At 37.0% G+C, this 17,205-nt stretch overlaps 1 protein-coding gene across 3 annotated transcripts in view; it reads left to right on the top strand.

The window, feature by feature from the left end:
* fgf12a (fibroblast growth factor 12a) overlaps window positions 1-10,944 on the top strand; it is a 33,133-nt gene extending 22,189 nt beyond the window's left edge. For all 3 annotated transcript variants that reach the window (XM_028019944.1, XM_028019942.1, XM_028019943.1), the window contains 2 exons: window positions 7,198-7,396; window positions 8,145-10,944. In XM_028019944.1, coding sequence (XP_027875745.1) covers window positions 7,198-7,396; window positions 8,145-8,260 — 315 coding nt within the window. In that variant the 3' untranslated portion in view covers window positions 8,261-10,944. The remainder of the gene's footprint in view (window positions 1-7,197; window positions 7,397-8,144) is intronic.
* Window positions 10,945-17,205: the final 6,261 nt, after the last annotated feature.

Raw genomic sequence — 17,205 nt, 5'->3', positions numbered from 1 at the left:
TAAAATTCATATTTTACTACAGTGAAAAAATATTACAGTGAGAGGAATCCAATTTGAATAGATTTATTTTATTGGTAGAAAGATCCCAAGACATAAAAATCACTGGTGCTTTTACATCTGTACATACAACTTAATTATATTTTTAATATTATTAAAATTATTATTTCATTTTAGCAGCTTTACACTATCTGGGGTGCCAAATGTCCTCCTTTCCATCTCATTTGTGGCTAACTAGTCTAAATTCAGTCCCGTCAGGTTAAGATTATTTAATTAATGTTCATATGAAATCCATAGTTCACCACCAAGTTCACAGCTCCAAAAACTCATTATTCTTTAAATTATGTTCCCTGAATAATATATAGAAGTCATAAAATCGTTCACCACATTCTGTTTAATTTTTATCTTTCTTTTTGCTTACATAAACTTTGTTTTATTATGGCAATTTTCCTGGAACAGCTGCACTTGTTGGCAGAATGCATTGCTCTCATCATTAGAAAGGAACTAGAGCCAAATTGTCACTGAAAAATGCAATAGTCCACAAGATTGCATTGTGAAATTTAGGCTACACAAAATAAATACATTTCTGTTTAATCTTTTTAGCTGACAAAAATCATCATTTATGTAACTTAAAGCAAAATATATGTACTATTATTTCTGCTACTTCACATCCTTCGAAAGAAAAGTTAGACGTGTCAGAATTCATTAAGCAGCAGCTTTAGTCTTGTTCTTGTCTCGGCTTCACAGTAACACAGTAATGACAGAATCTGTGTGCAAAAAAAATCCCAACTTCATTTAGTCTGGTAGTTTTAATGGTTTTGGCATGAGGCCTCAGCTTGCATCGTTAAGTTTAAAGCGAGGAATGCACGATAGTCAAGTTTAAAGCAGTGGGAGGAGCATACATGCTTTGCTTTCTCTGGCATCTTTCGTATTGGCTATGCCAAGTTAGGTATTATATTATTAGGTGAAATTTGAAATTGTAGCTTAATATATATAAAGCCCATATGGAACAGTGTGGGTAGCATTAGAACAAGTTGGAGTAGACCTGGTCGTAGAGAAAGAGGAGAAATAAACTGTGCAAGCAGAGAGTTATAAGGAAAGAAAAAAATCACAGCTCACATAAATGAAACCTGTAATGTGTTTTTTTTTTAATCCAAATAAAGGAAGTATTTCTCAATAGCAAAGAAGACCAAAGGGCTGCCTTGCTTGAAGACCTCAGCCGAGGAGCTTGGTCATGATTTTCTGAATGCCTTTCAGCTATGAAGAATGAAAGTTGAAATTCACAAACTGTCCATCAAACCTTTTCCACTCATAAATAGTTGAAGGACACAGTAAATCTCTTTTCCATCTTGTTGCCTCCCTGAATTTATTGACCAAGAAAAGCTTTATTGAGACTGAAAGTCAAAAGTAAGGGAAAGAAGTAGAGCACGTTTCGTTTAAATCTTTCAAACCGCAAAGTCTCATAAATATACAGTAATTTATTCACAGCACAATTTCTTGACTTTCACAACTCCAGCACAACATAACAGGTGTATGAGCCAGTTGCAAGCACAAAGAAGGTCGTTTAGCCAGTGCCGTAAAGACTCACCCAGGTGGACGAGCTCATTTACACCTACAAGCTCATAAAAAACCCCCACAATTCACAGCCTCAATATAGTGTCTACAATAAAACCCCAACACCCACCCATATAACCTAATGAAAGTTTAATCACAACTAGATGGAGAGATTTTTCATTTCTCAAATTGATTCTAAGAGATGCTGTATGACCCCCAATAGTTCACTGCTTTATAAAATCATTATTCACATCAGAGTCATGAGGTTATTATTAATTAGAAGCAGATAAGGACCATATTGTCAAACAGCAGCTTTCAGAAAAACATTCTGATTGATAATATTTTATGCAGAGGAGCACACTTCTGACCTTTGAAAAGGAAGGGCATTTCTGCAGTAACAGTTCCATGTGATCCACTTTCTGGCCAGGCACATGCAGAGCAGTGCTGAAAAATGCAAAGCAGGGGAAAATATGCTTGAATATGCATATGTGGGAGTTAGGTTGGATCATTTAGGGGCTTTTAAAACATATACTGGCGCAGGATACTCATAAACAAGCTAAATTAAAATGCAAGGCTAGAGTGAAAAGCTGTCTGTTTCTAAGTTATTTAATGATGAAATATTTCAACGTGTTACTTGGAATGACTACCGAAAGGCTTATAAACCACAGTAAAGAGGAGCTTTTCCACTCCATGTTCACACATTATGAGCACCATTCACTTTAATTTACCTATCATAATTTCCCACCTATAATGTTTGCTCCTGTCTTGACTGTTTTTCCCTAATATTGATATGTTCTTATTTAAACTTTCTGGTTAACTTCCTCTTCTTTAAGATTACAAGACCTCTGTTTTGTCTTTCTAAACTTGAAAAGTTTCTTTCTCACTGTTTTATATCTATATCTATAGATAGATAGATAGATAGATAGATAGATAGATAGATAGATAGATAGATAGATAGATAGATAGATAGATAGATAGATAGACTGTCACATTATCTTATTGTAAACCCATGATGTGCAGCTGTCCTCACTCTCTCTTGCCCTCAGGGAAATAATTATAAAGAGAAACCTTCCCTTCCCCACACTCCTGTCTTTTAATTTAGCTTTCTCTGCTTCTTTGCAGTTTGTTCCTATTGAGAGAATGTTAAAAGCCCATATTGCTTCCATGCTTGCTGTTAAGTTGCAACTGCAAGCAACATTGTAGTCCTTTTAAGTGTTTTGTATGTGGTTGATTCTTCAAGTTCAGTTGGCGATTGGTGTTGATCAGTTAAATGGGTTGCACACAGTAAAACTAGTGGGTGGCTTGCTTCTCTGTATTTGGAGTTTAAAGCTCGATGTCGGGGCTGTTGCTCATTGCGTTGGGTGAGAATGCTTATGTGGAGTGTTTAGCAATGAAGTGCGTGGGGGCTGAGCATCAACAATAAAGAGTTTGCTTCCATTATTTATAACACACAATATGACCTACTTTACTGCACAGCAGTAACCACTGTTCCATCTCAATTTCCCTCTGCTATCTATCTATCTATCTATCTATCTATCTATCTATCTATCTATCTATCTATCTATCTATCTATCTATCTATCTATCTATCTTCTTGACATAAACTAATACATTTCAATAAAAAATCATAGTAAAATTGATAATGTCAGAACTAAGTGAGGAAATTAAGGGAATGTGGCATGAGTGACGAATGGTAATCTGTATTTTTCCGTGGCTTGTCACTTTTTCCTTCTTCTGTTTGTAGGAGAAAAATGTCTGGCGGATGTTTGTGCCTGTTGTTTTGACTGCAGCTGTGATTTATATCCTGTACTGCTTAATAGTTTTGTCTTCAAAACAAATAAAATTGGGAAAGCTACAGAAGTCGCAATCTTTTGTCCCCTGTACCGAATCGAGTCATTGAACCCAAGTGCCTGGTTTAGTGTGTATTTCTCACCCTCGCTCTAGCCTTCCGTTTACATTATGTTTTTGAGACTGGTTTGTAGCCGTAGTTTGTCTCTTTCTTTTTCAAGGAAACACTTTTAAACTTACAACACAATTGACAAAAGATTTAAGTATGGAAATGAAAGGTGTTGGTGAAGGATTTAAGTGAACTATAACGTTTCTAGTGTATAAAGTTTAAGTGATGTCTTCACAAAACTGAACTGAATCTTGCCAAGGAAAATAATAAAATTCCCAGGAGTTCAATGTGAGGTCTGGGATTGTCAGAGGGGCTATATCCCTCAAAGATAACAAGGATTTAGTGCCATATTAAAATGGAGGTAGTCACCTTCCCTTCTAAACCTTTATCTGAAGATACTTTTGGAGCTTATTTCCTTCATATCAAATCAGAAAGCTGCTTCACTCAGTAGAAGGAGCAAGTAGCAAATCTGGATTCTGGATGTAGTCAGCAGAGTATTTCCAATGACCCAGACTCAGATAATGAGGGTATCTTGATTTTATTCTTATTAATGTTACCATGACACCCTCCTGTGACACAAGGTGTAACGGCCTTGTGTCACAAGACAATAAAAATGTCTACAGTATGAAAAATAAATAAGTCCACCATCCAAATTCATAATTGAGAGAAAAAACACCTTTGATTTGTTGTTACATTTTAGATGTTAAATACTTCACACGATACATGTATTGTAGGTTTATATGAAACCGTAAGCTTTTCTGTAATCAGTAAATATTTGTGTTAGAAACATAGCTAGTGGTTTGTGCTAGTAAGACTAGTTGGTGTTACAAAGCTCCACAGTTAAACATGAGATTACAAATATTTCAAAACAAGCTCAAAAGGATCAAACAAGAATGCATGTACAGTATATATTATTAAAAATACATGTAATGATTTCAACTTCTCTGCTTTTTCTTGTCAATCTAGCCATGAGTCTTTACTTCATATTTTGATTTAGTTATTCCCAATCTAAGTCCATGAGTAAATAGGTCTATCTATCTCTGTAATGAGCAGTCATCGTCGTTGTCCTTGTGGATACATTTTATTGGTGATTCTGAAGCTTGTCTGCGAAGCCAAATGATTGATCATGAAGGTTACAGTAGTATTAATCATGAGTGTGTGTGCTGAAGAAGAAACAACAGCTTGCTGCCATGTAATGCATCACTGCCAAACCTCTACCAGCCTCAACACATATGTTCACGCTCCAACTCGTGTCGTCAGACAGGCGCAATGTGACCTCTGAAGCTCCACTGGTGTGCGAAATGTCTGCTGGTTGACAGCCGACATTTCGCAGCAGGTCCAGATTAACTGAACCGCCAGGTCTTTGCAGAGCTTGTCCTCCCTCCTGCTGACCAGTGAGACATTTTCACACTTGCAACCATGTGATTGAGATCTTCACCTTTGCTGTTTTTCGCCAACGAGACCACACTGACTCATTTTTAAAAACATTACGCATTGAAAAATAAGACTTGTAGATATAATCTGCTGACTGAGGTTTATTTTGAACTTACAACAGTGTGACTGAGCAGAAATTGAGATTTCATGAAAAAAATACAACCTTTGTTTTCTAATTACGTGTCTCTGGCAGGATTCATTTATCACCTATGTGGCAGTTTCAGCTGTAACCTTATACTTCTGCTGCTGTTTGAACTATTTGGTCCAGGCGAGCCAATTTGCAAATAACTCTTTGGTTATCATTTTTGCACTGCACTTCTCAGCGCAGTGCCTTGAAAAAGTGTTTATACCCCTTGAACATTTTCACATCATGTTCATGTTCCAAACACTGCCTTGAATAAAATAAGTTAACATTTAAAGCATAGGTGTAGATATCTATAGTTCAGGTAGGGATGTCTGTCCATTAAGCAACTTTTATGTATTCCACAAATCCTACTGCTTGAGAAGAGAAACTTGAAGATGGTAAGCTCGATGGAGTTATATGCATAAAGGTCAATACTGTATTAGTAAACCTGATGTGGGTTGCAGAATACTTTAGAATAGGATTGACGTTTGTCTTCTGGCTCAAATCCAATTAAGAATTTGTTGGGGGACGGTGTGTTCACAAACGCTGTCTTCCAATCTGACTGAACTAGAAAAATGGGCAAATACAAAAAAGCTGGCAGACACACAGACAAAAAAAACCTGCAGCTCTAATTGGAGCCAATGTTGCACAAAAACATAATGCAGGAGGGTAAACATAAATGAATGCAACGGTTTTAAGATTTGTATTGACAAAATATGAAAACCATTTATTATTTCCTTCTCACTTAATAATTGTTTTCTACTCTGTGTTGGTTTATTGCATCAAAAATCCAATCTGAGCACCGAGTAAGGAACTGTACATAACATAGCATGAAACTAGTGTACGTAAATGAAAGTTAATGTGCAGTAACACACTTACCGTATCAAGCCAGTTTGTCATGTTAGTTCAGAATAATATTACAGAATGCTAACCTGATTAACTGAGGTTTCAGTGTTGATTGGGCTTTCTGAGTAGAATAGGGTACAGGATTAGAATTTGTAACCTAGGTTGTGTTTTTTTTATTCTTAAAAAAAAACCAATATATATATATATATATATATATATATATATATAAAATGATAATATTTTTTATCTCTTTGAGGGTAACTTGGTCTAAATTTGAGAATAAAAGGTGCAGGCTTGTATTTGGACCCAATAATATGACAGTAAACAGATTTATCTGTCCCCAGCCTGAGTTGGATCACAGATGCACAGTCACCTCCAGCAGGAAGCAGAATTGGGCTGTCAGTCAAACAGACAACTGTGAAAGGGCACACAGCCCTGAAGGATATATTAATAAATAAAATACAGCTCAGGGCTAAACACATTCTCACACACACGCCGACACGCACACACACAGAGCACAAAGTCTGCCAAAACTCAGACGGTCCACCATCCTCTAAACTAGCTGATGTGCATCAGCCGCCCTATATTGGACAAACACATTTCGCCTCCTTTAAAACCGATTGGAGTTAGTTTATGATTCAGCCCCGTTCGCTTGTTCCGAAGGCACTGATAGGGATGGACGAGCAGGGACGAAGGCTAAAGATGAAGAACATAAGATCCACTTCATCAGCATTCATTAATCAGAACACTTAGCCCAGTTAATATAGATTTTGTTTGGGATTAGTTTTAGATGCAAACTTTAAATGAAATGGTACCATTACCCTAATTAAATTTTTATAAATGACCCAGTTTACAGTATCTTGTAGCATTGATGGATTGGAGGGTCAAATTTATTGTTTCTTTCACTCTTTCACTGTCATGATTGTGATCTAGTGTTCTGCTCTGTTGTTCTGCTCCGCTCTGACACTTTCTCCAGTATCAGGTCCTTTCTATTTTCACCGTTGCCTCTCATTATTTTGTCCTTTTCTCTATCCCCTTGACTTGTGGCTGAGAAAAAAAATCTTAAGATAAAAATCTTCTCATTTGTAACACTCCAATAATAGCATAATTCTGTATATATCTCTGTGGTGTGTGTGTGTATGTGTGTGTGTGAGAGAGGATCTAAATAAACAACACATTTCTCAATAAGTGTATTCCATCTCAAATGCTGATAATTATTTTTGCACTTAATCTTGATGCTGATGTGGATTCAAACAGATTTTTGAGTGAGCTGATGTACAATTATTTCATTCCTGTGCTATTGCTGATATTTGCATCCTTGCTTGTGATTCATTTTTATTCTGCAGGAGGTGTTCACACCAGAGTGCAGGTTTAAGGAGTCAGTTTTTGAAAACTACTATGTGATCTACTCGTCCACTGTGTACCGGCAGCAAGAGTCGGGCAGGGCATGGTTCCTCGGCCTCACAAAGGAGGGACAAGTCATGAAAGGCAATCGGGTCAAGAAAACTAAGCCCTCATCTCACTTTGTGCCCAGGCCTATTGAAGGTATGGAAGTGTTTAAATCAAGCTTCTAAATATTTAGCTTGTTCTCCTTTTTTGCTCAGTCTTAAACTACAGCATCTTTTTGACTGAACTATTCTAAAGGTTTTTGGGGGATTATAGGAGAATTGGTTCTCCCTGAATATTAAAATAGCTTCATGAGTAATTTCTCTATTTGCATTCACACTGCAAACAGGATACTAGAGCAACACAATATGAGCCTGGGAGTTGTTACACCAAGGAATAAGGCATAATCATATTTTTCTTATTTCTGTTTCAAAAATGTTTACGTGTCTGAGTTTATATTATGTTATAACTCCTATTCCATTGCTTATTTAAAATGCAACAAATTTTACTAGTTTAAAAATCTTAGAATGTAGCCTTAATATTACATGTAAACATTTTACTGAAAACAAACAAACATAAAAACAAATTTAAGAATCACTTTAAGACAGAATGGTCATGTTACCTGTTTTGACATAGTTTGGCTAAGTGATGTCAGCTGCATGTGTTTCTCAGGAGATCAGTCTTATCAAGAGAACCTGTCAAGCTGTGTGATAAAAAAAAGTGCTGACAGTGTGTCCTCATTCCCTTGTCTTTTCCCTCTCAGCCTGGTATAATTGTCCCAACCTCACACCTGACCTTGTCCATGTCTGCACGCCCATCTTTTCCATCTGCTCTCCGCCGTCCCCTTTTGATCACCTCCTATCTTTGTCCTCTTCTTTCCTCCCTTTTGTTTGCATTTCTGCCACAGTTTGTATGTACCGGGAGCCGTCGCTGCATGAGATAGAGGACAAGCACCGCTCCAGGAAGAGCTCAGGGACTCCCACCATGAATGGAGGGAAAGCTGTCAATCAAGACTCCACATAGCATCAGTTACAGGGACTTCCAGCTGGGGGTAGGGGAGGGTCGGCCTCATCCTGACTCAGGGCGAAGGGGCCAAGTTGAAAAAATAAACCTCACCGCTCCCCCTGAGAGATCTGGACCTCCATACTCTTTTTAAACAAAAGAGGGCGTGGGACAGCTGCAAGGAGCTATTACTGTACAACTAAGACAACAAAAACAAAACTGAACTCTTGCCTGTGAAAATGTTTTAGATATCTATATATATATATATATTTAAATATATATATTCTTGACCAATATTTTATGCAAAACTGAGAAAAAGGCTGTGAAAACAAAGGATTTGTGGTCTCTACATATATTCAAATATCTGTTATTTTTATTTTATGTTGTGAAAAACAAGCTTTAATACATGTTCATTTTTCATTCTTTTTTCCTAAACATTGTTGCACTTTTATCCTTTATTGCGTTGTTGTTGTTGTTGTGAACGATATCCCAAGCCATTATCATTATAACCATCATTACTATTTTATTGAGTGGGATCCCAGTTACTATGGGGGTAATAGTGGTTCAGTTCTCTTGACCTTTTTCAGTTATTCATGAGTATTTTTTTTTCTTACTAGAGCATCTTGAATGCAAGGTCAAAGGTCAAGGCTGAAAGTTACAAATGGAGGGATGTAATTTACTCAGGTGTGTACTGTAAGTTAGACCAATGTGACTCATGGGGAATGAACTCCCTTGTTTTCCTGCTGTAGCAGGACAGAACGACATCAAGCAATATCATAATGGGCAATCTAGAATGTTTTTAAAGGACTGTAATAGCAAACTGACAACACATTGCTGTGGCTGGTGTACTAGTCTGTACAAGTGACTGACAAAGAAAGTTGCATAAGGTGGTAAATGTAAGAATAGGGATTTACTATACAGTTATAACATGATAAGAAAGACGGGTAGTGTTTGTGCAAAGTCATGTGCGAACTTTACAACATTAAACAAAGTAGATTTCTCCTGCAACGGACTGGCTAATTGTCCAGGGTGTACCCCGCCTCTCGCCCATTGACCGCTGGCAATAGGCCCCAGCACCCCTAGCGACCATACAAAGATGAGCCTGTTAGATAATGGACAAATGGAGAAATGGTTAGATTTCTCTCCATCCATAAGTTGAAAGGCCAGTAACAAACCTTATCAGTTATCAAGAGATGCTGTTAGCTATAACAAATCACAAAAATATAACTCCATATACTGCTTAAGAGCTATTGGACAAATCAAGACGTTTTCTCTGACTGAAGATTTTATCTTGTTTGCTTAGGGTGACAGAAAAGCAACATTTTGTTTAGCAGGCTTAGTGGTGAATTTCTTAACTTTCAAGAATTTTAAGTTCCAGAACTCCCTTTACGTCCATTGTGAAATCATTAGAGATCTTTTAATACAGATGGACGGGTGCCTGACTGTTTAATAAGTCGCCAATTTGTCATGCAAATATTTTAACAGAATTATGTTACTGCTTTTCAATCACAGTGAAAACTGAAGGTTTGATTGAGCAACCGAACACAAAATGAGCCATTTGTTGCATTATGACAAAGAGTTTATTTTTCATATATCTACACACTTAGAGGGCTGTGATCTGACTGGTACACCTCATACTGTGTACGCTGCTACGCTCATTCCTAGCCTCCTTTTTTAGTTGATCTATCTCAGGAAGTCTCGCAGTTGTTTCGGTGATGGAGCCTGACTTAAAAAAAATAATGGCTGCTTAAGGTTCAGCTCTAATTGCACAAAGCCGGGCGATTTGGCATGGACGTGGATGATGCACAGCTGAACGTAGTCATGTTAGGAACGCTGGAAGAAGAAACAGACAAATACAAAGCATGACCATCACATGACTGTAAACGTTTATTTAAGTTTCAGATGAGATTTAAAAATACATATCTATATATTTTGACTTTGGGGAGTATATGTCTAAATAAACATCTTATATGCAACACTTGTTTCAGTATTTTAGTGAGGGTTTATATATATATATATATATATATATATATATATATATATATGCTACTGTACATCTGCGAGGAAGCTGTTGGCTGCCATGTCGGTGGTTTGTACAGTTAATAGCACACATTCAGCTGCACAGAGCAAGCGGCGGTGGGCATATTATCATCATGGATCTGGGAGGGTCTTCAACTTGAAATCCAGGCCCACATCTGACACCAACAAGAGCTAATGGTAGATTAGTTCAACTTCCACATCACCTCCTGCAATACTGCATTACTGTGAATCGTACATTATAATAAGTGTGACACTGAAAGTCAAAAGGCAAGACCAGCATATAAGTATCTTTTTACAGACGTTTATATTGTGTATATGAGATATGTGTGGAGTTAAAGTACTGCATGAAACTGGATATGTACATTGTCAGCCGACAGCAGAATGGGTCGATGTGGTAAAAGAATGGAGTGAGTAAGGCGGTTAGAAACAGCAAAGCACTTTTTTTGTGGGTTTATTGATGTATGATAGGGGGACAAAAGCATTGAAATAGTTTGAAATATTGAATATGATTTAATATTTTTATGTTTGCAGATAATTTCACTGCATTCAAACACACTCATGTATGCATTATGAATTGTGAGATAAAAAAAAATATGCATTGATTATAAAATTCAGAATGAAGTTAGTGATTGTTTAAGAATAAAGATTATGTTATCAAAAAATTACCCTCTGAGTGATTGATTCAGTGAGTTATTGATGCGTCACATTAATCTTGTTTTTACCGTATCTCTCTTTCAAACGTTGCCAGGTTCAAAGACACCATGCGCCATCCCTCTCCTGCAGGAGATTTGACATTAGATGCACAACTTTGCATTACTTTTCAGTGTAAAATTGGGACGCCAGCTAGCATTGCAAGACATTATTGTCACTGAAAAGAAGACAAAGCACCTAACCTGACACTTCAAAACTAATACAGAAACAGACAAACCAAGGTGAGAAAAACACTTGACTGGCAGTTTAATTCCACACGCATTTCACTTGTCTGCACTTCAGCCAAGTACAGATGGTGAAGATCCATCTTTAAGACACCATTTTATCACAAATCATTCACTGATCTTGCTCAGGCTGGGAAAACATCACCACACCGACAGAGCAACACAACAGCCAACCAGCCGGATAATCGCACCAGTCAAAAGCGCGCTGTAGTTCCTTCAACACATGTATGTTTTACATACCCTTGGCTTGACTTTTGATTTGTTTCCTGGTTTTTGTATTGGTTTAAAGAAGATTATGTGGAACAATGCCGTTATAAGGGTCAAAATCAATGGATTTGACACTGTAATTACTGAACACTGTTACACAATGAGGTGCTTTCATTGATAAGAAACTGTTCTTTTCTGGTTTGAAAAATTAAAGAAAAGCAGTATTGAAGCTAAATTCCAATAACAATCAAAGACGAAATTAGAGCAAAATTAGCCCATTATTTAGATATCTAAACATTAGTCAAAACTTTCCTTTAAATAACTGAACTATAAATCACCACACAGAGACATTTTATTGTTTTCCTTGTGACGCCACACATTAAAATATTTTCTCTTAAACACAGAGATTTTATTTTACAGAGCAGCTCCACTGATTGCACGGATAAAGAAAACATCTCAACAAATACAATTTGTGATCTTTATCACTCACAAGAAAGGATTTATCTTCTCACCAACCCGAAAATCCAATGTGTCATTTTAGGATGGCACTCCTTCCCCCTTAATACTCCGTTGTCATGGAAACAGACCTTTCGTGTCTTCTGCAAGGAGAATATGGAGGAGGAGGAGGATGAATGCTCCCCTGGCTTTTCGGACGTCTCTTGTATTCTCTCCTGCATGTTGGCTGCAGTGCAGAACAGCAGGAGTGTGTGTGTGTGTGTGTTTTGTAGGGAGGTTGATGTGTTCTTTTCTATTTTGGAGTTTCCCTCGGTCACGGCAAAGAGCAGAGACAAGTACAAGCCTGCATCCAGAAAGACAACGTCTACTCTCAATGAGAAAGAGACTAAGTGAAGAAAAAGCCTAACAAGAGTAAGTTGGAAAGAAACTGCTGAAGCGATCTCATCTTTTTTCTGTTTATAAATGTTGTTTAGCTTTTTTACCCCCTTCAAATATGCTTTAATTTACAATTTGCTTGTATTATGCTTCTTCATATTCAATACTTGCTACTCCTATTTAGGAAGAAACTTAGAATATAATACTGCTGCTTTTCTTCTGTTTCAAACAAACGTGATATATTTAGTAATTAATGCAACAAAAAACTTTTGATGTGTGAAAAAAATGTATTGCAAAACATAATAATAAAATATTGTCTTATTTATTCACCAAAGTCTCTGGAGTGACAAACGATACTCCTCTGAATGGCAATCTATAGATCAGACAGTTGCTAGGAGAACAAGACTTGTCTAATTAACACTTGCATAATTTTGGCATACCAAGACATTTTTGGACTGTTTCTTGCAGAAAGATTCTGGAGCAGTTCAGAGATGGCCCCCTTCCTCATGCAACGAGTTGGTTTGTCCAAATGTGAAAGATACTTTCAAAGACTAGATGTACTACAATCAAAGTTCAGATAATCCTGTTTTATTACTGTCATCTTCAATTTAGTTTATTTTTATAGCTCCAAATTACAGTACATCTTCAAAAAAACCACAGAAAAACGTTAATTTTTTATAGTGCTGAACACTGAAATAAAACGTACCAATGCATAATCCTTATGAAGAGAACATGAAGGTATCAACAGCTGTAGCTCTACTGATTTTTTTGGTGTCATTCTTGAACAGGATATTTATAGTTTTACCAATACATCCTTTGGATAAGGCTGTTCAGAACTATAAATGATCTTATTGGTATAATCAGCAAAGTTGAGAGAAATAGTTAAATTTTTTCTTTTCTCCGTAGAGTTTTTGCAGCACTAGTGGCTCGTATTTTTGCAACAGTAGTAGGGCGAGGAGAGGGGGGGGAAGACATGCGGCAAAGGTTGTCGGGACTGGGAGTCGAACCCGCGACGTCCACTAAGGCCTCCAAACATGGGGCGTGCTAACCCCTGCACCACCACAGCATGCCCCGTTCAATTTTTGGGGACATTTTACATCAATACAGACAATTTTCCAAGGTCTGCGAAAAATGCACGTGAAATATTTAAATTTCTTTTTCAAGTCACATCATCTCAGCTGGCTGATTTGTCTTCTTGCCCTTCAGTGTCAGTGTTTTTTTTGTTCTGTTTGTTTTACACCACTGCTAGAAACTGTGAGCATCTGATGGAAGGTTTGCAACTTTTTTATATCTGTCATTTAAGTGACAAAATGTTCAGAATATTAAATGACAAATTCTACTTGGAAAATATTTCTGTTCATATTGAAATGTCCCTTTTTGTGGTTCTATAAAAGTTTATATTCTCCTTGGTCTTGTAAAGCAACTGTGCTAACATGGCAGATTTGTAGCATAAGTGTTTTGGGATTCCAAAGGTCAAAGCTGGCACATTTTACAACTTCTCTGTGACAATAAAATCCCTTCTCCAGAAAGCTGTCAAGTTTACTGTTTCAGAGGTTAGATTTTATTTGTAAATGGTATTAGTTCACAAAGTAATTATCTTGTTTATTTCTGGCTGTGTGTACAACATCATAATACAAATTACCAATTACCCTTCTTAGAAAATGCAATGGATATTGCATTCATCAGGACTGATACAATGACAGAGATCCTTGTTCAGTTTCTTAACACGTGTTTGTTTGTCTTCTAAAGCCTCGTGAGTGTGCAGAAAAAACATTCATTTCCCATCTCTGGCTTTCTTCTTTTGAGCTTCTTGTTTTGAAATGTGCCTGTCTGTGCCTCTGGGATCCCACTTGTCTCTTTTTTTTTCTCACACTACTTGGATCTGAATGAGGGAACTCCTACTTAGAAATAGGGCGTTCAGTGCTGCTCATTAAAAATAATTAGCCTGTGTTCAATTAAGACTCAGTTATGCTCCTTTGATGTAGCTGGGTCGTTATTTCCCATCCAAATGCCTGAGAGTGATAATAAATGTCTGAATGAAATGAGCTTTCACTTTTAATAGGGCTGAATCTAAACCTGCTGGCTCCGCTGGTTCACCTTATTCAGACCATAGAGAAGCCTCTACACCCACACAGATTTCTAAACCTCTTCACAGTATAACAAGCACTGTGTCTTTCACACTTATGTGCTATTAATTTATTAAACGAGCTCTCCAGCATGTGCTGGAAGTGGTTCCTGTAGCAGGAAAAGTGTCCTGTTGAACCCCTGTAGCCTCAGGAAAGAAAGGATGCCAAGCTAAGCTTTGACTGCGGTTATGCTCCAACACGGTTCCTTTAATAATTTCCTCTCTCATCTCCTCGCTTATCCTCTTTATGCCTGTCATCCCATCCCTTCCTCTGCATTCTCACTCTGCTAATCTTTATTCCCGGTCCACCTTCACAATACATCAAACTTGCCTTCTGTTTAAACATGTTGCATCTATTTTGCTTCTGACTTTTTCCTTAAATGTTCTCTCAGTAATTTATCTGTTTTATGCTAATGACTTTTTTTTGCAGTTCCCTGCAAATTTATCTTCGTTTTATATTCGTGCTCAGCTCAGACACAACGCACATCAGGGCATTTTTCAAAAGAAATGTCCTAAGGCGTATTATATTTTCTGCTGAGCTTCATGCGTATTTATTGTAAGTGCAAGAATAATTGATGCTACAGGACAGTTTAATGCAGGCAAGAATATACAACAAGAAACGGAATGCATGATGATGTATATGATCTTTATGTACATGATGTATATGATGCCATGCTTAGATGTGGTTGGTAATTTTATAACAAATCATAAATACTCAGGGGATGAGAAGAATTGATTTACTATAATTAGCTGAATGACACTGAAGCCTAAAAAAACTAATTTAAAGCAGCTGCTTCTTGATTTGATAAACATCTATGAGGAAAAAGATCAGAAAAACGATACTGCTTAAACTGATTAGTGACCACATGAATGAGAATGTTGCACCCTTGAAAAAAACCCTCCAAAATTCACATAGATTTTTGCTGTTGTGCAACCGTATCAAACAAAACCCCAGGCTCAAATGTACAGCATGTGTAGTCATGAACTTTTTTACTCCCATCATGCATTGCGTCACACATAGAAAGGCATTATCATGTCAGAAATCTAAGAAAAAATGCAGTAGTTTTAGCACATATTCAGGCATTAAAAATTTATTGTTTTTAACCAAATACTGAATGAAAGAAATGCTTGATCATTACACTCAATATACCTGCTAACTAAACATTATCACATTCATATGATATTTTCAGGGCTCTACAAGAACAATGACTTATTTTGCAAAAGGTTCTACAGTTGCATCAGAGTAGAGAAAAATGGCTAAAGCATGCATTGGTAAGTTAATGACTAAATCAAAATTACATATTTTGTTTGATTTTTTCATAAAACAGATGCACAATTAACCAAATTACTTGCCTGTAGGTCAGCAGAGTACAGCTGGCCGTCAACAAAGCCTGTTGTGTTTTCTGCTCTCTGTGGGGGCTCATTTAATGACGTCTCCCACACAGGCAGGACGAACAGGACGTCCCCCATGACTGTTCGTTTCTAGGTCATTACAAAGTCAACGCAAGACCATCTACGCTAAACATTGCAGGCACACACAATCGAGGTCAACTGCAAATCAACCAACTGCAAGCATAACACGTTTCAGGAGGAATGTTAAGAATATGGAAGTGTTGTAAAAGAATCTAAATCACTCAGAAGTTTTGCAATGATATGAAATAAACACTACCATAAGCCTTTCACATTCGTGGTGTAATGGAACAACACACAATCTTACCAAAAAATCTTCAGTGGGGGTTAGGGTTAGGGTTATACCTAACGGATCCAACGTTGTCTTAAGCCTTTGCAAATGCAAGATCTTCATGCGTAGAACTAGGGTTTCTGAACCCTATGTTCTAACATCTGCTAATTATGAAGATTAGGTATTTTTTCTGATGGTGAAAGAAAGAAATTTTGGACTGAACCAAAGTTTTACAATCAGCCTTAGTTACCCACTTGAAACCGTGTCGGGTCAAATGAAATTATCACCTGTATGAAGCAAGTAAAGCCAAAGTACAAACTCATCTGCCTGTAGCTTTTAGCAGAGTCGTCTCTATAGTAGCCGACATGTAATCACACAATGTTTTAATGATCTGAATATGGCTCTGTTGTTTCTACCTGTGATTGAATTCTATTTAGCTGAGTTTGAATTTGTCCATATGATTGAATTGAATTGAAAATAAATAGTCAAGGTCTACAGTCAGGAAAAAGGGAGCTAACATCTCAGCAGACCCCACACATTCTTGACACAATAATTAGACTTTCATCTTCAGGTCGGCACTACAGAGACAGTTTTTTCTTTTCTGTATCACTCCAGTCTTATTAAAAAATTCTCAAACACACAATTTTTGATTTTATTTAAATATATACAGTTTATAGCTGATGCAAAATTTGCAGAGCTGTCAGGTTGTGTCTCCTCAAACTAGTTGCTGTATGTCATATGCCTCAGTCCATATAACCCAAAGGATTATGTTACTAACCACTTATAGCTAGTCTGGTTGCCAAGCTCTACTGTAATAGAAGATCCACATAGTACTGTTTCCTGAGTTGCAACAGCAGTATCTCTATGGCAGGATTTTACAATCAAATGTGAATTCAAATATTCATGGCAATTGAAAAGCAACACTTGTTGCACCAATAATAAACATTGACACATAGACTGTAATGGTGCTATTTTGTTTTAATTTTTGGTGGCAGTTATTTTTAAATGTTGGTCAATTGTACATGTTTTCCTTCCAGGACATAGAACTAAATTACGTTATCAGCTGGGAAAAGAACATCTCCTTGATTCAGAAAAAAAGCTGTAGAAATCCAATTTTTGAGCCACGGCAATAAACAAGGAGGACATT

The sequence above is a fragment of the Xiphophorus couchianus genome, chromosome 6 (assembly GCF_001444195.1).
Source record: "Xiphophorus couchianus chromosome 6, X_couchianus-1.0, whole genome shotgun sequence".
In the NCBI taxonomy this organism is placed as follows: Eukaryota; Metazoa; Chordata; class Actinopteri; order Cyprinodontiformes; family Poeciliidae; genus Xiphophorus; species Xiphophorus couchianus.
Note: the sequence above shows the minus strand (reverse complement) of the source record. Positions and strands in the feature narration are given on the sequence as shown.